Source organism: Eleutherodactylus coqui, chromosome 2, assembly GCF_035609145.1.
Source record: "Eleutherodactylus coqui strain aEleCoq1 chromosome 2, aEleCoq1.hap1, whole genome shotgun sequence".
NCBI classification, from domain to species: Eukaryota; Metazoa; Chordata; class Amphibia; order Anura; family Eleutherodactylidae; genus Eleutherodactylus; species Eleutherodactylus coqui.
Window position 1 is genome coordinate 127383041 of NC_089838.1, and position 23580 is coordinate 127406620.

The 23580-nt window shown below is 41.8% G+C and overlaps 1 protein-coding gene across 1 annotated transcript in view; it reads right to left on the minus strand.

Annotated features, from left to right (window-relative positions):
- Positions 1–23580, minus strand: part of KITLG (KIT ligand) — an 81592-nt gene that overhangs the window by 41879 nt on the left and 16133 nt on the right. Inside the window, exon 2 of the mRNA XM_066591497.1 lies at positions 7480–7581. Within this exon, the coding sequence (XP_066447594.1) occupies positions 7480–7581 (102 nt within the window). The remainder of the gene's footprint in view (positions 1–7479; positions 7582–23580) is intronic.

Below are 23580 nucleotides of genomic sequence, written 5' to 3' on the forward strand. Positions count from 1 at the left end.
CCCTTGCCAGCTAGATGCAAAAAATAAAAAGAGATAATACGCTTAATACCAGTAGAACATATGAAAATCTTTCTACTAGGTAGTAGAGCAACCTGTGAGCTACATATATAAAAAAGAAAGCTTAAAGAAATTCATGTGCACAATATATGAACTGTTATTACAGTGCACTGAATAATTGCTTTTCTAGCTCACTGAGGATGCTCAGATAAACGAATACTACTTACGTGGTCGGTGCTTACTTGCCTAAATAATCAAATAATACATTGACGACATCAGCCACTGTCTTTCTGCTCCTCTAAATAGAAGGGCTATAGAAGTGAGATACATGATTTATGTTACTGTTCTTAAAAACGCTGGAACAGATATTGATTTATGTTACTGTTCTTAAAAACACTGGAACAGATACGACTACATACAGATGGTACTAACTAATAAGATCTCCTGATGATCCGTTCTATGAACGGTGAAACGCGTTGAGAGACTTGAGACCTAGACTGAGATTATATATAGTACTACTAGTTGACATCTGAAGTATATGAGAAAATATGAAGTGTTTGCTCTAAGAGTAATCTTGTTCAAAAGAAGGTTACTGTCTGTACCTTTTTCTTTACACTACGAAAGTATATAAGGTGATGGTATTGAGACATTTGGAGACAGTATAACACCATATACTAACTGCCTCTACCATACTATCACCTAAATAATTCCATAATCCTAAAATAAAGGAGAAATAAATACTTTCCCACTTTGCATCTTGCTATAAACACGTATCAAAAGAAATCTTGGGGTGATGATGAGAATTAATCCACCCCAATAAAATATTCTTAAATACGAACACGTGTAGAAGAAGGACACAAAGTTGGGGAAAAGTAATTAAAAAAGGAATTTTTGATCTATTAGTTCCTGCGTTTTTTCTTCTCACCACTTACCAGGAGTGTACCCATATCAGGGTCTCTTGATATATAGAAACCCGTGGTGATAGTCTCTTTCGTGATAGAGACTTGTAAACCTCTTGAAATATAGAGGCTTTGTGTGTAGTGCCCTATTTGTGTTATTTGGTTTTAAATATATCTAATAAAGTTTATTGATTTTAGTTACACTTTGTCTAAACTGTGAAGGGCTTTCTGATTGATTATTAGACAATTCTGCCCCTGTGATTGATTTACATAACAGAAATCTTTTCCATTAGTCAAATAATTTATTGCACCAGTTTACATCATTCTTATGGCATATTCACCTTGAAACATTTTGGTTAGTATTTTGTATCAGTATTTAGAAGACAAAATCAGGGGTGGAACATAAGTTAAAAAGGAATATAATAAGATTTGCACCTAATCTCTGTTTTGGAGCCACTCCTAGTTGGGGAAATGAATGTACCGGTATGAGCAACCATTTGTCACTTATACTAGCAACTAGAGTTGAGCGAACATACTCTGCTGAGCTTGATGCTCATTTGAGTATTAGCACACTCGATGGTGCTAGTTACTCGAACGAGCATTAAGCCGTGTTCGACCTCGCCCCAGTTTTTGGCTCCTCCCCGCTGTGACGTGTCTGTTTTTGCCCCTCCCCGCCGTGACGCAGTGCGCGTCAATGACGCGTCAATGAGAGAGAGAAAAAAAGAATAGAAAAATCGGCACTCAATAATGGGAAGTAAGTTGCCTATAAAAAACACCTTTAATAAAAATAACCTTGCAGTGTTCTCTGCCTAAAGGACCATTAAAACGGAGCAATGATCACTCAAACAACAGTTTGAGTGACAGTTTTGAGCGATCATTTTGCATAAACTATTAAGTAGCTACTCAGCTACTTAATAGCTATTTAGTGTGCAAATGAAGCCTTTAGCTGAATGCAGTTAACAGCCGGAGGGCTCTTATTTGCTTTCAGTTCCTTTGTTCTCCGATGGGATTCTTCACTCCCCGTGGAGAACTCCTGATAAGGCCGAATGACGATTTTTAGGTTGGACTGAATTGAACGATCAGCTAGCAGTGCACGAAACGTGCACGATGGCCGCGCATTTAGACTGATTGCTCAAACAATCACTTTTTAGCGTTTTTTGAGCGATCATCGCTCCGTGTAAATGCGCTTTAGGCCTTAGTCAGACGGGCGTTTTTTCGCGCGATTTGCGGATCGCATGACGGATGCGCATGCGCAAATCGTGTGACCGGGGGTGAAAAATCGCGGGAAAAATCAGCACCTAGCCGCGTTTATTGTCGCATCAAAACGCCCGTCTGACCGGAGTAAAATCGCCGTGCGCATGAAACTAAGCCTCCATATTACGACCACCTTGTCAGCCTTTGCCATTTCATTCAAGTTCTCACATCCTACAAGACTATGCACTCGCCAGATGACGGTAGTACAGTGCGGTGTGCTCGCCAGCGAAAAAACGCAGCTAGCTGCAGTAAATGATTTTGGTGCGCACATAAAACGCCGAACGCAGACAGGCGCGATCTGCGAATCGTCGTGTCCTATAATTTATCGCCTATCCGCATAAAAAGCGGACATGTGACCGATACCATAGCGAACCATTGGTTCCATATATGCGCGAATTGCATGCGCAAATCTCGCGAAAAAAACGCCCATCTGACTAAGGCCTTACAGACAAACCTGCAGGAATATACTGATAAGAATTTGTAATGGATTAAACCAGGTTGGTTTTAGCATTTAATGTCAACCATATAACAAAGCTGTTTGAGCAACGGTTATTCAACACAATCCATTCGTGACAGTTGTAGAAGGGAGCCAAATTTCAGGATTAGGGTTTTGGCTCCAATACTTTCATTATAAATTGCTGTTTGCAAAGATTTTTTTTTCAAAAGATGCTGGCAAAGCTTGTAAAGTGGATGCAAATAAACCATCCCAAACCCTATTTATTCGACAAACAAGGCAAATGATTTTGATGGCCAAGTAACGTTTTGTAGCTTTGTTTTTAATAAGGCCGTATACAATGCTCACAGTCCTACTGTCATCTATACAGAGTGAAGGTAGCCACTTAAGATCCTAAACAAATATTTCCATAAATGTCCCACGTTAATTTACTAGAAATCAGTGTTAACCTTTAGTGACAATATGTTTGCCGTTAACCAGAAACCAGTTTGACTTTAACATTGCTTAATGCTGCAACTGAACTATGCTTAAAAAGAACAGAAAACAAAAGGAGACCCTTCCCATTCACATTACAGTGCAGTGTTTCCCAACCCTTTTCAGTTTACAGTACAACTTCGCAAAATAAAATTATTATTTTGCGGTACCCCTGTTAAAACATAAATTAAAAATAGAAAATCTCTCTCCCTCCCTTTCTTCGGTGCCTCTTACGGGACACCAGGGTGCTGTGGCACTGCAGTAGAGAATCACTGTTAGTCTTTCTTAATATCAGTGTTGTCCCTTATGTGACCATGAGAGTACTCTCGCAGAGAATCTCCTAGTCAGCTGATAATGATACTAAAGTCTAGCATGAATGTGAATACTTTTATATTTTTTATATAGGCTTCTTTTACTGGGTCTGCAGGTGACTGTGCATAGAGGATAAATCTTGCTCTTTCCCAACATATGTTGTAAAAGATCCATAAAGTTTTATTGACCAATCTTTAAAACTGCAAAAGCCAGACAACTGGCACAATATTTGTGCATTGACTTTATAATATTTGGAATTGCTTCTAGATTTGCCTCCTCTTTGCTAAATTGAATGTCTTTTGATGGATGTAACTGAGAAGACACAGGATGAAATGAAGCGAACCATAAAAGGTTAGCATGAGGTCTTCAACTCGCAAACTTCACATTTATGGTGACATGCTCAATTAGAACTGGAAAGCAATACCATTAAAGCAATAGGTTTTCTACACAACAGGATTCACCTGCTTCAAATAAGCAAAGTATTTCTATGTATCCATGCCTATATTGAGCTAAAAAAGTTTCCTAGGTCTTTCCAAGCATTGATCAGTAACCTCAGACCTTTCAAAGGACAACCCCTGCTATTCACACATTTGTTCCACCAAACGGTGATAGAACCATGAAGACATTTCACGTTTTATTTATTTTTATCTTTAAGAAGACAACTGTACCTAACAACTGCTAGCAAACTACAGGCCGATGTCATAAGTTTCTACATGTCTGAAGAACCGAAAGGTTTGATGTGTTTAAACAAATTCCTTCACACTAAGCTAGATATATTGCTACTGAGATCTTGATGTCGGCACCATCGTACGCAAGCTAAGACTTATTAAGCCTTAGTAATACCTGTCGTGAGAGGCAGGATAAAGGAGAACAATGTTTGTCCATTATGTGGTGTCTATGGTTAATGTAAACCAAGCCACACTATATATACACACTAGATTTGTAAGTAGGTTCATACAGGATACGGAACATTAAAATGTTGCAGAATTAGTCATGCAAATCTAGAAACACCAACTGTTCCCAACAACTGTCTGCTACCGTTGCAAAGCAAGTCTTCTACGTCGAATATTCAGATGGACATGTGTCCAATACATTATTCGTGGGACCTAGATCAATTTTAAAAATGGAAAGGAACGGGATTTAAGACCTGACAAATTGCAAGCACGCCACGGAGTATTAGAAACATTTCTAACATAAGAAACAAACCATTGACTGTTGCTCTGCCAAAGGTCCAGGTCAACAAAGAAAATCTGAGCACATACTGCACATGAGTACTCATAAAAAACAGTACCAATGAGCGGGAACATGCAACCATTTTATGTAACAATAAAATGGATCAAAAAGTAAAAACAGCAACACCTGTGATGAAGGAAATCAGGAGTGATGTTTGATCCACACATCTGTTTTTATCACAAAAAGTGAAAAAAAAAGAGACCAGATTTGTGTTGTAACAATTTCGTTTTAGTCAAGGTAAGTGCAAACAGCCATAAAATAAGTCAAGGATAGTTTAGTCCATAAATTTCCCTTTAAGGACTATGTGGAGTGCAAGAATATCAAATTACATGAAGTACAAACACATGGAAATTATTCTTGGTAAGTCCCAAGATATGGAAAACGGTGTTACTAAGATATCAGTTTTAATCAAATAATATGAAAACAAGCCAGGAAATGAAAAAAACAAAAACACTGCATCCGGCATTCAGTAGTTTGCCATACGTCATCTGCTTGCTGTACACAATGCATTTTGCAGGACACAATGTATAATAGGTATATACATGATTACATATATCTCAGAATTGACTTACATTTTCCATATATTCTTATCTCATGATTTATGTCTGACAATTATGGAGCATGTCTTCATCAAGTTCCTACAAACTTTCTCTAGACTTCTGACAAACGTTAAAAACAATTGCTTTTGTTCCATACTTCACTCATCTCCTCCCAATGCCCTCTGGTTTATGTTACTTAATGCTGTTGTACCATGCTTTAAATCTATTCACCAGCCACATGACCCCCACCGATCACAAGAATGGGGTCCCGCGTTCCTCTTGCATGAAAGTGGTTGCAACAAAACATTTGTGCTTTAACTCCATTCATTTCTATGGAACTGTTGAAAAACATTAAAACAACCTTAAAAACACACTTATGGTGAATACTTGGGAGTAATATCTAGTGGTGTATATTTTGCAAGTTTTAGGCTCTGTGCACATTGCTGCTGGGTTCTGTTCAGTCAGGTTTCCCTATGCTATTCTTGTTGTAAAAAAAGTCCTATCTGACATATCATTAGGACATAAAAGGGGTTGCAACGGAATTAACTTTTGTCAGCTATCCATAGGGTAGGTGATAAGTCTTTTTGGAGGTCTCACTTCAGAGACCCACACTGATCTCAAGAACAGGGGTCCCTACGGGATCGCAGCACTCCCTACAGTGAGGGGGAGACTGAATAGAGAGGCGGTAATGTGTGAGCAATGCTGCCCCATTCATTTTCAATGGGATTGCCGGAGATAGTCAAGCACTTGTACTTGGCTATTTCCGACAGCCTAATTGAAATGAATGAATTAACACCGCAGATGTGCACCTGCCTCTCCATTCAATGTAATCACTTTGGGCAAGTGCAGTGCACTCGCAGGGATGAGAAGAGGGGGGGTCATGGGACCATAGTTCTTGAAATTGATGGGGGTCTCAGTAGTGAGACCTCCACCAATCAGGTGATAAAAGTAAATTCTGGTACAGCCCCTTTAGGCATACAGAACTAATTTTCTGGTAAAATGACGAACACCATGATAAAACTTGATGCAACCCATTAACAGTCAATGGATCCGTTGGGCACAGTTGTTGTCAGTCATATGATGGATCTGTCACAGCTTGGATTCTGTTTTCTGCTCCTATGAAGGAACAGGAAAACAGAATTCATAATTCAGATATGAACTCAGTCTTGGAATGTAATTAACACAAGTGTTGCTTTAAACATATAGGTGACAGGTGATGGACTGAGCAGACAATATGGCATCTTGAAGAGACAGACAGCATGGAAGCTACGGTAATAGAAAGTGTCAACTTTAAAAAATGCATAATTCTTGAGGTTTTATGGACTGAAATGTACTTGTGTGAAATGTATGAAGAGTACACTTTAGCAAATTATCACTTAAAAGAACAAAGTCTTCAAAAAATCTGTATCTATAAGTTATCAAAGAAATATTCCAAATGCGGCTTTTAGTTTCTGATTTAGACATACAATATGTGAGTAGGTACAGAATTGTTTTTATGCAATGTTATTTACTGTTTGTGTAGTTTGAAATGAGATGGCAAGAGATTTGTATGGCCTTTGATGTTTTTGTTTGTCCAAGCCAATGTAGCCTGCAGGCCCTTTGAATATACCATCATGTCCTTTTATCCAGTTTCTGAAATTCCATTCATGTGCATTTAGCATAAAGTACAAATGGTGGTAATTTTGTAATAAAGGATAACAAATTTAAGAGAAAAAAGGTCCTAGTAAGGAGATGCCATAACATGAGAAAACCAAGAGGAAGTCATGGTTATAAGACAGTGTCCTAAATCCTAGTGTGACCCATAGAAATAGTTAAAGGTGTTCTCCCATCAGTCCTATTGGAGATATGAGCACCACAGAAAGAGGTCCCCTAATCCAGACTATTGAGTTCGAGCAGACAAGCCATTCATAAGCAGATATCTACATGTCATGGAAGCCGCACCCACATTGATCATCTGATTGTCACAGTAGATTTCAGCTACTCGATGTATTCTAAGTTTTATAGTTTAGAGGAAAGCTTTAAGACAACAGTTGTATCATACCAAGGTACAGTATAGCCTAGGCCACATGTAGAAAAACTAGCACAGACAGCAGCGGTGTCGTCTATTGCAACCAATCACATCATGGTTTTCATTTTCTAACTTACAGTTAAAATATGGAATCTGTTGAGCGGCCCACAGATGACCCCTTTGTTGTAATATAATCCTCTAAGTTGTTGCAGGCCCATGTTTTTTTTAATAAAAGCTAGAACACCAATTCTTCATGAAGTACAATGCCCATATAATTTCTTAAGTAAATCTTCCAGAACAAGGCCTTACCAGTTTTTCAATGTCATTCACTGCATCAGTCAGAGGATTTGTGCACGGGCTTCCAAAGCATACAAAAAATAGTTGAAGATAAATACATGTGATAATCCAAGTCTGAAAGAAAACACAGAAATCACTGTCAGTTCACGCGGTAGAACACAATGGGTGTCACGTATTAAAAACATTAAGCTCTCGCCCTTAAAATAAAAGAATGCTTGGGCAATGCCTGAGGTTTTTCCTCTGCATATACTTTGATTAGTACAATATATTACTCTTCCAAAAATATATATATGTATTCTCAAAATATTATCATTACCTATATAGAGATATCAATATTAGAGGACTCTAAGGCCTCATGTCCACGGGGAAAATCAGGCCCGCTACGGGTTCTCCATGGAGAATCCGCAGCGGGTCCCTCCTGCCCCGCGGACATGAGGCATTAAAATAAGAATACACTCACCTGCTGCGGACCGTGCAGGTCTTCCCTTCTTCGCGGCCGGATTTTCTTTCTTCGGGTACATCCACCGGGCCGAAGAAAGAAGATCCTGCCGCGAAGGAAGATCTGCATCGCCCGGAGCAGGTGAGTTTTAATTCTGGTACGGGTCTCCTGCGGATCCAGACGGCTTCCATAGCCTTCAATAGAAGCCTGCGGGAGCCGTCCCCGTGGGAGACCCGCACCTAAATGGAGCATGTCCATTTTTTTTCATGCTCCAGAATTTTTTTTATTCACTTTTATTGACCATCCGCGGGTATTTATCTACTCGCGGGTGGTCAATGCATCCCTATGGGTTGCCGATCCGCGTGCGGGTGATCCGCTGCGGATTTTAATTGTTCTTTTTCCCGTGGACATGAGGCCTAAGGGTGCCTTCACACGTGGCTGAATATTCTGCAACATGCAGCAAAATATTTTGCCACGTGGAAAAATCTGCATGTCTAACGTGGATTTGCAAATGGCTAATTCCACTACAAATCTGTATCAAAATGTGCATTTTGGTGTGAGTCTCCATGGTGGAATATTCCAGTTAATGTTGCACCCTTGGGAGGTAGGTATGCACTGGGTCTAGACATTAGCTTTGGCATGGTTTTCTGCTAATGACTTTGAAAGTTCTTACTTTGAGACTATTCAACAGGTTGTAATGGCTTCTAAAGTCTACAGAATTATGTTCTCCCCAATTGTGTAAATTTTTTTTTACACCGCATGCGCAATACTTGCTTAGAAGTATTTTTAAATCCATAACTGCAATGATATGAGCCCAGACGACCATTATATTTTATTACAACTCTCAACATGCTCCATACTTGATTAATATTATTCATGCATCTACGAATAGAGTTCAAATTAAAAAAGAATTCAGAGACTTCCACTGGTTAACAGATCTTTAATCGTAGACCTACTTTCTTACCCTCTACTAAATGACCTTCAGCCAAAGCTCTATGATTCATTTGCTATACTTTTTGGAGAGAACCACAAAAAATGATGTTTAAGCCACAATTTTCATCAATTAGCCAGATGAGAAATGAGTGAGTGTCTTATCTTTGGGAGGAATGTCCTACTATGTATGAATGAATGTGGCTTGCAGCAGAATGAAGCTAGTAAGGCCTGTCGGAAATACTTTGCCTCTGGTTGGAACAGGATCCTCAGTAATATGAGTGCATCTGCTCACTTGCTCAGCACAGATGTGACTGTTGTCATCTTGTTAACAAAAGGCACTTGCTTTTACTGAGAACATATTAGATTACTTATCCTTACAGGTATGTTTTTTATTGCTTGAGATAATTTATAAGTCTAAAGTACAACTGCTTTCACATCTGTGTCAGGGGTTCCGTTTTCCTGCTCTGTTATGGGAGCAGGAAGAGGGAATCAATCCCCTGGCCGAACGGATTCATCTTATGACGGAACCGAACGGACCTCATTGACTATAATGGGGTCCATTTGGTTTCCACTCAGCTATCCAGAATTTTACATAGGACTTTTTCTTTCTGTATTGTGTGCTAGAATGGAGGTTCCAGCGCAGATGTGAAAGCAGCCTAAATTTCCAGCTATAAAAAGTTATGAAGAATTTTAATTACTGGTTTTGAAACACTTTTTCAATAAATTATTACCATGCAACAAAATTGGAGAAATTACCAGAAAAAGTCCTCTATCTTTAGTAAAGCTGTGACAAGACCACAGCTAAAAGTATTTCCCTTAAAGACTAACTGCACTTTTAACATATCATAGAGATGTCCAAAGTTTTGCCAATCACCAGTGACATCAATGTTCACACATATAAATATTGCACATATTTACCAAAATGCAAGTCAGACTAGATCTAGATATAGCGGTGAGGTTATTTGAATCCACACAGGTCTTACATAACAGGGCACCCGACTGTAATGAGAACTGGAAATGAGGTCATCAGTATCTCCCAGTGGTACAGCTTTAGGCCTGTTACTTTAATGGTTTTTCAATTTGATTTTCAGGTGGCCTTGGTTATCACATAAGTAAAATGAAACACACAGTTATTTACTAAAGAATTTTACCCAAAGAGACAGGGTATCCTTAGATTGCAAGGGTAACTGATTTCTCGATTAACTTTTTCCAATCCACTGTCTGACGACATTCTGATTGAAGGCTGTACAGCTCTGATGTCGGAAGACGTCCAGCAGGGTATTCTTACTGTAGATTACTGGCCGCTCTGTAGTCAGGGGCCTCTCCAGCATGTCCCATACCGCAGTACTGTCTCTAGTCAGCAGATGGCACCATTATAAAATAGCAGAAAGAGAAAGCCCCCTAGGAAACCCTGAACCCAAAATTGGATTACTAAGGGTTAACAGCAATTTATTCTCCAAGCCCATTTCGTTTTTATAGGCGTTCACCGGGACTTTTTTTTTTTTGTAAATCAGATTTTATTAAGATTTTTTAACAACCGGGACTTTTACTATTGATGATCTATCCTCGGGATAGCAGGGATGGGGGGTGCTGCCGTTTAGGATTCCCACCAATCAGCTTATCCCCAGGCCAGTATCTCAGTATGGATAGCACTAGAAGCAGATAACACTGTCTGTACTGCAGTGATCTGGTTTGGTACTCAAGCACAGCTCCCAATGAATGTGAATAACGCCTTTTATAAAAATACTTTCTATCTTCGATATTCACTGTAAACTAGTAAAATCACTGATAAGCAAACAAGTACTTCATAGGACCATGGGCTTAAATCTACCCAGGGCAACATCAATAGAGTTTATATCTTCTCCCTAAGTTTAAGTGGATATTATCTGGATACTCTGTTTTCCTTCCACTCTTAATCATATACCGAAATAAGCACTGAAATACGATACTGAATTTGTATGTTGTCCATATTTAAACAGTGCTTTATAAAATAAGCAAGAATGTGTATGGGGTAGAAGGCAAGTAAATAAAAAGTGGCTTTTTAATACATTTCTGCTTTAAGGATAAAGTGGAAACCTAGAATATTCAGTTAATTAGCACACCTAACAACCCTTTAGCGAAAGCTGCAAATTTTGATTCGAACTTCTGACATTTGGCAGCGGCTTCCTTCAACATGATTAAAGCTTGTTAACTACTAGCACCTGGATTTCTTCGTAGGCCATACAGTACATGCTACTACTATAAATTTCAGTTTATCAAGAAGAATGTGTTTGCATTGACAATGGTCAATTCCACCACAATACAAGAGGTCAGATAGCATCAAATTCAATTGGAATCTTTCATTCTGATCCTTTAGTTTGTCCCATCTACTAGTAAAGACCCTTTTACACGCAAAGATAATCTTTCAGAAGATTGAAAGATTTAGCAATGCATTTGCATAAAGTGTTAATGGCCATTAAAAGTTTATCAACTTCATTTGCATGTAAAAGGACCTCCGATAGCTGTTTGGTGAGTCCAGCATGTGTTTAAACACAGGCCCAGCTGTGCAAACAGCTGCCAAAACATTCCATTGTTCTCCTAGTGGCTGCTGGCTAGTCTTTCAGCGGCTGCACAATGGATTTTAAGTTTAACTAAAATCAACTGTTCAAACGAAAAGTGCATGATACCCGCGTTTACATGTAACAATTATCACTCCTTTTCGGCTGTTTGAACAAATTTTGAGCGATAATCATTGCATGTAAAAGAGCCTTAAAGCGGCTGTCCAAGATTAAAAAAAACAAACAAAACAAAACAAGACATTGACTTGTTTTCTTTCAGAAATAGCACTACACCCTGTCACTGGCCATGGTTTGTGTCTGGTTTTGCACATCAACTCTATTGAAGTGAATGGGGCTGACATGTCATATGACTCATAACTAGAGATGAGCGAGCGTACTCGTTAAGGCAAAATACTCGAGCGAGTATTGCCATTTTCGAGTACATACCCACTCGTGAGTAAAGATTTGGGGCCGGCGGGGGTGAGCGGTGAGTTGCAGGAGTGAGCATGGGAGAGCGGGAAGAGGGGGGGGGGGGGGGGGGAGAGAGAGATTCCCCCCCCCCCCCCCCCCGTTCCTCCCCTCTCTCCCCCGCCGCCTTCCGGCCACCAAATCTTTTGGCACAAGCGGGCATGTACTTGAAAATGGCAATACTCGCTCTGGTATTTTGCCTAAACGAGTACGCTCGCTCATCTCTACTCATAACCTATAAAAAACATACACATGGATGAACATGGATGGCGATATGGGAATCAGATCTGTTAGCCATCAGCTAAACAATGATTGAGATGAAAGTTATCCTTTCATGGCCAGCCTAATAAATGGGCAATTGGAATATCAGTTCGAGAAACTTGGACTGATATTGCATTTGCAAATCCACGATTTGTATGTTAGTGCAATGCGGTTTGAGTACAAGGGTTATAAATTATTTTTAAATAAGGATTAGCATTTTGCCCGTGGTGTCAATTTTTTTAATTTTTCAAACATTTGCCTAAAATTCTCCAAAACATAATAAAAATGTGCTGTAAACATTATGTTAGCTTTGTTTTTGTGAAGCAAATGCCATGCAAATTGTAGTTTGCATTTGCAGTATTATTTCAACACAGCCCACATATCTGGATAGGTTCAATGAAAACAATGTGGATGGTTTGAAGAACATTGCCATTTGATACACAGAGCTGAACAAAGTGTCTGACAGCTGTTTGGCTTTCTCATTTACATACTTTAAAAGAATCTTTCGAAATTATATGATACACAAATAATGAAAATAAGAAATGCAGTCCACAGGTTTTTATGTTTTACTAAATATTCCTTCTCATAAAATAAGAATACAGACAAAAGTTCTAATATTTTAAAGCCATGGAAGAATAAAGCTCAACTCATGATAAAAACTTACTGTTGTATAAAAGGAAGTTGTTCTACTGCAACAAACATTCCTTTAATTCCAGATTATCTAATTTATTTATGAAGTTACAACCTACCATACTACACATAATAATAGGTCAACAAGCACTATCTACAAAACTGGACCATGTACTGCTGATATCCTTCACATTGAAAGCCAACCATAAGCCATGGTAGAAAACGTAAAGTAGTCTTGCATGGGTAATAATGAATGAAACATCACAATAATAATTTTGCTAAATGGAAATGAAAAGTCATGGATTGACATCACAACATTCTTATTTAGAAGGTTTCTAAACATTACCTATATATTAGCACCAGCTCTGGCTAGAACAACCTATACTTACAACTAGAGATGAGCGAATATACTCGCTAAGGCACATTACTCGAGCGAGTAGTGCCTTAGCCGAGTATCTCCCCGATAACTAAGAGCAGACAGGCGTAACAATGTGTATTTTTATAAAAACTGTACCTAGCTGGGTCAGGAATGCTTTATAGTAGAAGGCGTGGCTAGACTGCGGAGCTGAATGGCTGTTTGAGTGTAGAGCTCCTGTATCACCAGGGTCTAATAGCAAGTCCACAGTGGTGTACCACATACTTTTATGGGCTTTACCTATCATCTACATATGTTAGATGCCACAGAGGGGAAAGTGAGCATTCACCAAGCCAGAAAAATGGATCAATTTCTGCTTTTACCGATCTCCGGAGTGAGACCAAGATGGTGCGGCCAGACGCTTGCAGGGAAGCTCTCCAGCATCAAAACCCATAGAGCAGCAGTGAAGGAGCAATGCTTTCCCTTTAGATAGTGAATAGAGATGAGCGAGCACCAAAATGCTCAGGTGCTCGTTACTCGAGACGAAATTATCGCGATGCTCGAGGGTTCGTTTCGAGTAACGAACCCCATTGAAGTCAATGGGCGACCCAAGGATTTTTGTATATCGCCGATGCTCGATAAGGTTTTCATTTGTGAAAATCTGGGCAATTCAAGAAAGAACCTATGTGCCACACACTATTCATTCTGTCAAGGTGTCTGTATGCCCCAGTCAGACTGCGGTTTTTTATGAATAGTCACAGGCAGGTACAACTCCGCAATGGGAATTCCGTGTGCACCCACAGCATGGGTGGCTCCCTGGAACCCGCCGGCTGTACATAAATGTATCCCATTGCAGTGCCCATCACAGCTGAGGTAACGTCCGATTAAATGCAGGTGGGCTTCGGCCCACACTGCATGCCCCAGTCAGACTGGGGTTCTTTAGAAGTGGACACATGCAGTTACAACTCCTTGTGGACCCACAGCATGGGTGGGTGCCAGGAAGCCACCGGCGGTACATAAATATATCCCATTGCATTGCCCATCACAGCGGATGTAACGTCAGCTTTAATGCAGGTGGGCAAAAAATTAATTGGATTACACTGTAGGCGAGGGCCCCCAAAAATTGGTGTACCAACAGTACTAATGTACCTCAGAAAAATTGCCCATGCCCAACCAAGAGGGCAGGTGAAACCCATTAATCGCTTTGGTTAATGTGGCTTAATTGCTAACTAGGCCTGAAGGCAGCCCAGTTAAAATAAAAATTGGTTCAGGTGAAAGTTTCAACGCTTTAATGAGCATTGAAACGTATAAAAATTGTTTACAAAAATTATATGACTGAGCCTTGTGGGCCTAAGAAAAATTGCCCGTTCGGCGTGATTACGTGAGGTTTCAGGAGGAGGAGCAGGAGGAAGAGGATGAATAGAATACACAGATTGATGAAGCAAAAAGGTCCCCGTTTTTGATGGTGATAGAGAACGATGCTTCCATCAGCGGGTGCAGCCTACGTATTGCTTAGGTATCGCTGCTGTCCGCTGGTGGAGAAGAGAAGTCTGGGAAAATCCAGGCTTTGTTCATCTTGATGAGTGTAAGCCTGTCGGCACTGTCGGTTGACAGGCGGGTACGCTTATCTGTGATGATTCCCCCAGCCGCAATAAACACCCTCTCTGACAAGACGCTAGCCGCAGGACAAGCAAGCACCTCCAGGGCATACAGCGCGAGTTCAGGCCACGTGTCCAGCTTCGACACCCAGTAGTTGTAGGGGGCAGAGGCGTCACCAAGGACGGTCGTGCGATTGGCTACGTACTCCCTCACCATCCTTTTACAGTGCTCCCGCCAACTCAGCCTTGACTGGGGAGCGGTGACACAGTCTTGCTGGGGAGCCATAAAGCTGGCAAAGGCCTTGGAGAATGTTCCCCTGCCTGCGCTGTACATGCTGCCTGATCTCCGCGCCTCCCCTGCTACCTGGCCCTCGGAACTGCACCTTCTGCCACTAGCACTGTCGGATGGGAATGTTACCATCAGTTTGTCCGCCAGGGTCCTGTGGTATAGCAACACTCTCGAACCCCTTTCCTCTTCGGGTATGAGAGTGGAAAGCTTCTCCTTATACCGTGGGTCGAGCAGTGTGTACACCCAGTAATCCGTAGTGGCCAGAATGTGTGTAACGCGAGGGTCTCGAGAAAGGCATCCTAACATGAAGTCAGCCATGTGTGCCAGGGTACCTGTACGCAACACATGGCTGTCCTCACTAGGAAGATCACTTTCAGGATCCTCCTCCTCCTCCTTCGGCCATACATGCTGAAAGGATGACAGGCAAGCAGCATGGGTACCCTCAGCAGTGGGCCAAGCTGTCTCTTCCCCCTCCTCCTCATGCTCCTCCCCCTCCTCCTCAACACGCTGAGATATAGACATGAGGGTGCTCTGACTATCCAGCGACATACTGTCTTCCCCCGCCTCCGTTTCCAAGCACAAAGCGTCTGCCTTTATGCTTTGCAGGGAACTTCTCAAGAGGCATAGCAGAGGAATGGTGATGCTAATGATTGCAGCATCCCCGCTCACCATCTGGGTAGACTCCTCAAAGTTTCCAAGGACCTAGCAGATGGCTGCCAACCAGGCCCACTCTTCTGTAAAGAATTGAGGAGGCTGACTCCCACTACGCCGCCCATGTTGGAGTTGGTATTCCACTATAGCTCTACGCTGCTCATAGAGTCTGGCCAACATGTGGAGCGTAGAGTTCCACTGTGTGGGCACATCGCACAGCAGTCGGTGCACTGGCAGATTAAACCGATGTTGCAGGGTCCGCAGGGTGGCAACGTGCGTGTGGGATTTGCGGAAATGTGCGCAGAGCTGGCGCACCTTTCCGAGCAGGTATGACAAGTGTGGGTAGCTTTTCAGAAAGCGCTGAACCACCAAATTAAAGACATGGGCCAGGCATGGCATGTGCGTGAGGCTGCCGAGCTGCAGAGCCGCCACCAGGTTACGGCCGTTGTCACACACGACCATGCCCGGTTGGAGGCTCAGTGGCGCAAGCCAGTGGTCGGTCTGCTCTGTCAGACCCTGCAGCAGTTTGTGGGCCGTGTGCCTCTTCTATCCTAAGCTGAGTAGTTTCAGCACGGCCTGCTGACGCTTGCCCACCGCTGTGCTGCCACGCCGCGCGACACCCACTGCTGGCGATGTGCTGCTGCTGCTGACACATCTTGATTGCGAGACAGAGGTTGCGTTGGAGGAGGAGGAGGAGGAGGAGGGTGGTTTAGTGGAGGAAGCATACACCGCCGCAGATACCACCACCGAGCTGGGGCCCGCAATTCTGGGGGTGGGTAGGACGTGAGCGGTCCTAGGCTCTGACTCTGTCACAGCCTCCACTAAATTTACTCAATGTGCCGTCAGGGAGATATAGTGGCCCTGCCCGCCTGTGCTTGTCCACGTGTCCGTTGTTAAGTGGACCTTGGCAGTAACCGCGTTGGTGAGGGCGCGTACAATGTTGCGGGAGACGTGGTCGTGCAGGGCTGGGACGGCACATCGGGAAAAGTAGTGGTGACTGGGAACCGAGTAGCGCGGGGCCACCGCCGCCGCCATCATGCTTTTGAAAGCCTCCGTTTCCACAAGCCTATACGGCAGCATCTCCAGGCTGATCAATTTGGCTATGTGCACGTTTAATGCTTGAGCGTGCGGGTGCGTGGCGGCGTACTTGCGCTCAAACAGTTGCGCTAGCAACGTCTGGACGCTGCGCTGAGAGACATTGCTGGATGGGGTCGAGGACAGTGGAGGTGAGGGTGTGGGTGCAGGCCAGTAGGCACTCGTGCCTGTGTCCTCAGAGGGGGGTTGGATCTCAGTGGCAGGTAGGGGCACAGGGCGAGAGGCAGTGGTGCAAACCGGAGGCGGTGAACGGCCTTCGTCCCACCTTGTGGGGTGCTTGGCCATCATATGCCTGCGCATGCTGGTGGTGGTGGCTCCCCGGCTGATCTTGGCGCGACAAAGGTTGCACACCACTGTTCGTCGATCGTAAGGTGTCTCTGTGAAAAACTGCCACACCTTAGAGCACCTTGGCCTCTGCAGGGTGGCATGGCGCAAGGGGGCGCTTTGGGAAACAGTTGGTGGATTATTCGGTCTGGCCCTGCCTCTACCCCTGGCCACCGCACTGGCTCGGCCTGTGCCCACACCCTGACTTGGGCCTCTGCGTTCTCGCCCGCGTCCACATCCTCTAGGCCTACCCCTACCCCTCAGCATGCTGTATTACCAGTAGTGCAGAAACAGAACGCTGTAATTAAATGTGCCGCTTATTGGCCTGTGGTTGGAGACTGACTTCGCTTACGGAACGCACAGCAGAGCCAGGAAAGAATTTTGCGCACGCCTGCTGTAACACTTAGCTGGCTGCGTATGAATTAGGACAACTACCCCCAGCAGAGACCCTGTACACTGAGGATGGTCACAGGCAGCCCAAATAGATTTTTTTTCCCAAATGTTTTTGGAAAGGCCCACTGCCTATATACACTAAATATGTCTTCTGTCCCTGCCTCACCACTACTGGCCCTGGACAATGTAAAATTACTGCAGGACGCAATGCTCTGCACGGCCAATATACAAAAAAAAAAATGTGCAACACTGCAAAAAGCAGCCTCCACACTACTGCACACGGTTAGATGTGGCCCTAAGAAGGACCGTTGGGGTTCTTGAAGCCTAAAATAACTCCTAACGCTCTCTCTATAGCAGCTCCGGCACCAGTAGCACTGTCCCTGATCTCTGTCAGAATGCATCTGTGGCGAGCCGCGGGAGGGGCCGATTTATATACTCGGGTGACACCTGATCTCGCCAGCCACTCACTTCAGGGGGGTGGTATAGGGCTTGAACGTCGCAGGGGGAAGTTGTAATGCCTTCCCTGTCTTTCAATTGGCCAGAAAAGCGCGCTAACGTCTCAGAGATGAAAGTGAAAGTAACTCGAACATCGCGTGGTACTCGTCACGAGTAACGAGCATCTCGAACACGCTAATACTCGAACGAGTATCAAACTCGGACAAGTACGTTCGCTCATCTCTAATAGTGAAGTTTCTCACCTATGCTACGAAGTTACAATAGCTACTGCACCCAACGTTTCAAAGGGAAGTCCGGCAAAACTCAACTCATCCAACCCATGAGTTCAGCGATTACTAAGGCAGAGAATATTATTAATCACATGGAGATTCAAATGGCTTAATTCGCAACTTCACATAACAACCTAACTGATGCCCATTATATATATATAATTGGATGCTAGATCAAGTCAGAGATTGTATCTGCCTCTGAATTGATGCAATATTTGCAGACGTTTATGAAAGCATTGCTGTAGGATTTCATAATTGCTAGGCGGCACAGACTTTCTCACTCCAAGCATTTGCCTGACCACATTCCAAGAGATGTTCTTGCCCATGTTCTTTTCTACCATGTGAAAGAGAAATTACTGGAGGCTACTAGGAAAGCTGGTTCACTCCTAGCACAATACTAATCATTATCTCTCTATACATTCTTAGCAGCAACTTTAGCACAGAGGAGACAACTACTCCCTGTTACCACAATGCTTAGGGAGAACAAAGTCCCATACAACCGGGGATTCTCCGTATGCCTGCTTGTTACCAACAACACCAATTTTGTCATCAAATCATTGAACAATCAGATCAACCTCTTACATCATTAGAACCTTTTTCCATACCTTCTAAAAACTCTAATCAAACTACCCAACATCTCATAGGAGAATGACATGTGTTGAAATCTTGTAAACAAATCCCCCGTTGACTATCAAACCTGCGCCACCAGTTAACACTAACCATTTGGATACACCTAAAAACTTTTACCTCCACTAACATTACTAAGCTCTGGGAGAGCTGCAATGTTTCTTCCTTTACTTTTAGTTATGTGAAAGACTGGCTGCTGCTGTTGTTTTTATCTCATTTTTTTTTCTAGTTCTTTTTTTTTCTGGTCATACACCAGGTATATTCGCCATTCTACTAGGCACAACACAGACGTCTCCAGGATGGCAATTCTCCACAACTCTTCATTGCATGAAACGCTACATAAATATGCTTTATGTATGTATTGTTAATTATGGGGATTAGGGTGGTATCGTTAAAAATGTTAAAGCCCCCCAAAAATGTTAAAACGTTATGCCTGGATATTTTCTGTGCACAGGAGATACAGTTTCCAAAGATGCTTTCCGAGTAAAACACCCAAACTATTTTACAATATTTTAGTCCCATTATGCCTCCAAGTCCAGAGGAGTTTTAATGGCGAAAAGGAAGAATTCCACAGCATTTAAGCTTATTTAAGAGCCTATAAATACACAAGGTAGATAGGTTATAATAGTCTGTTCTATAAACACCACAGCCTACGCTTTAGCTTCTATTTATGCCCCAAACAAAAAGTGGAGGAGCTTTACTCATAAAATTTTACGCATTATCTCTAAATGCAAACAAGGCAATCTTCTAAATCTGTGTAGATTTTAAGGCAGTCTCAGATGCCAGCATAGACACAACTTCCAATTTACATAGACAATCTCTAGGTGATATATAGTGGAAGGAAGAACTCTTTGATGTATGGCGAGTGATGCCTAGTTCCGAAAACAGTATTCCTTTTATTCAAACGTTCGCAATAGCCACTCATGCACTGATATGTTTATACTTGTGAAATTTCTTGCTTTTTCAGGAATTGATGATCAAGACAGTTACCTGGTTTGATCAAGCCGTGATCTCTCTGTCTCTTGCAGAACAATATAATCAAGCACCTACATATCTCTGGCGAAGTAACAATTTCTTGCTATCCCAGCCAGGACATAGAAATAGCCTAGAAAAAGATCTAAATGAATGCTTTACTCTCAACACATCCCCTGAAGTTAATCCCCATGTTCTTTGGAACACCCATAAAGCGTATATGAGAAGCTTCTTTATTAGATTAGAACACTTTGTGAAAAAAAGAAAGAACTAGACTTTTAGATGAACAATTGGATAAAATGAAGGCCCTTGAGGCACAAAGTAAGCTAACACAAAATGGCACAGCTGGCAGAAGACCTTTTTCAATGCAGTCAAAAACTCTGTAATATAATTACTTGAGAATTATGAAAAAAAAAACTGAATATAACTAAAGCCCAATACTATTCACAAAAAGATAAATCCGGGAAATCATTAGCTTCTTGCCTTAAAGGGGTTGTCCCGCGGCAGCAAGTGGGTCTCTACACTTCTGTATGGCCATATTAATGCACTTTGTAATGTACATTGTGCATTAATTATGAGCCATACAGAAGTTATCAGAAGTTATTCACTTACCTGTTCTGTTGCTGGCGTCCTCGTCTCCATGGTTGCCGTCTAATTTTCGCCGTCTAATGGCCAAATTAGACGCGCTTGCGCAGTCCGGGTCTTCTGCTTTTGTCAATGGGGCTCCGTGTAGCTCCGTGTAGCTCCGCCCCGTCACGTGCCGATTCCAGCCAATCAGGAGGCTGGAATCGGCAATGGACCGCACAGAAGCCCTGCGGTCCACGGAGGGAGAAGATGCCGGCGGCCATCTTCACCGGGTAAGTAAGAAGTCACTGGAGCGCGGGGATTCAGGTAAGCGCTGTCCGGTGTTCTTTTTTAACCCCTGCATCGGGGTTGTCTCGCGCCGAACGGGGGGGGGGGGTTGAAAAAAAAAAAAATGTTTCGGCGCGGGACAACCCTTTTAAAGCCCAACACTTCAAGTCTAGAATCCCATATCTATTAGGTCCACACAATGTAAGAAAATTAAATGAATTCCATAGACAAAGCAAAGTTTTAGGGACTATTACTCAGCTCTATATAATTTGAAAGAGGATCCCTTTGTGTTACCTAACATATTGCATCATGTTCAATAGTTTTTACACAACATACAGCTTCCTATGCTCTCTGAAGCTTAATAGGGAAGTAAGAACAGATAGCAAGGACAGCGCCTTGGGAACGGGAGATGTAAAAGAAAAACGTAATGATTCCGGGCAAGGTCCTCTCCAATCCACATGTATCCACTCAGTGGAGAGCCGCATATACAGAAGAAAGACAATCTCCTTCCCCCATCATCAAATGGATACATAAATGAAGCGCATTTGGCAGTTTTCTCTCACTAGAGAAGTCAATGACTCCACCATTCCATTAGCGGAAGTGTTGAACCACATTAATTGCTTACAGCTACAAAATCACCAGGACCAGATGGACTTACAAAAGCATATTATAAATATATAAGACATTTTATCCTCACATGTGTAAAGCCTTGCAGTTATGGAAGGTTCTTTCCCTAGGGAGAACCTACAGGCTCTTGTAGTTACCCTTCCCAAACTTTGGGAAGAACCCCATTGTTCCTCAATATTTCTGACTCATGTCTTAAGAAAGTACGGATGTTAAAATCTATGCAAAAATATTGGTCTCTAGACTGACACACATTTTGCCAATACTGATCAAGGAAGACCAAGTATGATTTGTGAGAGGTCGATAGGTTTAAATCAAGGAAAATCCCTGCAGTTCTTCTATCTTTAGATGCTAAAAAGGTGTTTGACCACATAAACTGTGGCCTTAGCTTGAGGGCTAAATGAGCTTTTCCTATCTCAACATTATATTGGAACCCTTCAGCCCGATTTACCAGTGGACCTCTGTTAGACAAATTCAATGTCACAAATGGTACTAGAGTGGGTTTTTCCTTCAATCCTCATTGATATTCATACTATCACTAGAACTATTAGCACAGGCCCTGAGAGAAAACACTTTATTCAAAGGCATACATATTGGGATTGTACCCATTTAAGTTTGTAATATGCAGATGATATTAATTTGACGTCAACGGATCCAATATTCTCTTTGGACAGTGCGTTGGAGATTATCAAAGAGTTTGGAAAGATTTCCTATTCTAAAATAAATACACAAAATCCCACATTTTTGCCTTTGAATATTTCTAATCATCAATTACATTATTTACTAAACAAACATTCCTTTGATTTGCAATATAAGACTATAAAATATTTGGGCATAGCAATAACTGCTTTATTTATGAGAACCTGTATCAATATAAATGTTCAACCCATGCAAAAAAGGCATGCATGATGAATCTCAAAAACTATCCAAATTTGAGATATTGTGATTAAAGAGAATTTCTACTTTTAAAATGTTTTTGGTGCCAAAACTACTATATATAAGTGCTGCGAAATAAAGATTATTATTATTTATTTTGTATTCTTCTAATTGAGTTACCAAGATGTTCCTGCAGCAGCTATGAACAGAACACCATCTCGGTTTGTTGGGGTGGATCATAAATCTCACCTAGCTAGTGCTATGCTCACAAAGGATAGGTGGGAGGTCTGCGCCTCCCAGATATATATGACCATTAGCTGGCTACACAGATTTCCCAATTAGCCCCATGGTGGCGGACTGAGCCACAGAAACATTGGCTACATATTGAGAATTGTTTAGTATCTTCTGTCTTAGTCTGATCTCTATTTGTAATCCCTTATGGAATTTGCCTGTCTCCTTGTCTTACCCTGATGACCATGGAAATTTCCAGAAAACGTATCCATTAAGAAGAAAGGGAGAGGGAGTAAGCACAAGAATTTAGCAATAAGGAGTGGAGGCAATTTCTTGCACATAAAGGTCTCAAATGTAGTCCATATGTGGAGACAATAATGAAAATAACCTTCTGATGTTATTACACAAGAGTTCATTTAGCCCAAATGTACCCCAATTCTATGGCGGACTGTTGGGAGAATTGCGGTAGCAGGTGTACAATGCTTCATATATTGTGGAGCGGCACTATTCTTCAGCAGTACTGGGACTGTGTGTTTAAAGTCTTATCCTCCTTGAATGGACATATGATCCCAAAACTTCCATCCTTAGCCCTGATGAATATTGGGTCACATGTAATTCCATGAGTATTGGGATGAAAAATCCTAGTTTTATCGAATCTTGTTATATTGAGACACTGAAAAAGTGTAGACATCCCCAATATAGGAGAAATGATAACTCTGATAAAATCAAACTTACAGTTATGAGACAATGCTAGAATGCAATGCCTTTACCTTTTCTAAATGTAACCATATATTATCAGCTTGGACATCTAGTAGCCACTGCATATTGAGATAACTGTACATTTCTGATGTCCCTGTGCTAACTCTATTCAATTGATAACTACTTGGAGCTTTGACTGTTTCAACTTTTTTGATTACCTGCTAATTACCTACTTACGACTTCCTCTTTCTAGGTTTTAAAGTTTAATGTTAAAATGTACATTTTATTACCTTGCTCAACCATTGTATGATTCCTATTTATGCCAGTTAAAGTGCTAGAAGGGATTAACGTGTACATGTTTTATGTACATGATTGATTAGCAGCACTCAGTCTACTGTATCTGGTTTTGAAAATGAAAAACCCAGTAAAATTCATTGAAACAAAAAAAAGTTATACTTTATAATAGATTTACATAATACAGTGATTGTTGGATGCGGAGTGCTACTTATTCATGACTTGATGAGAAGAAAAACA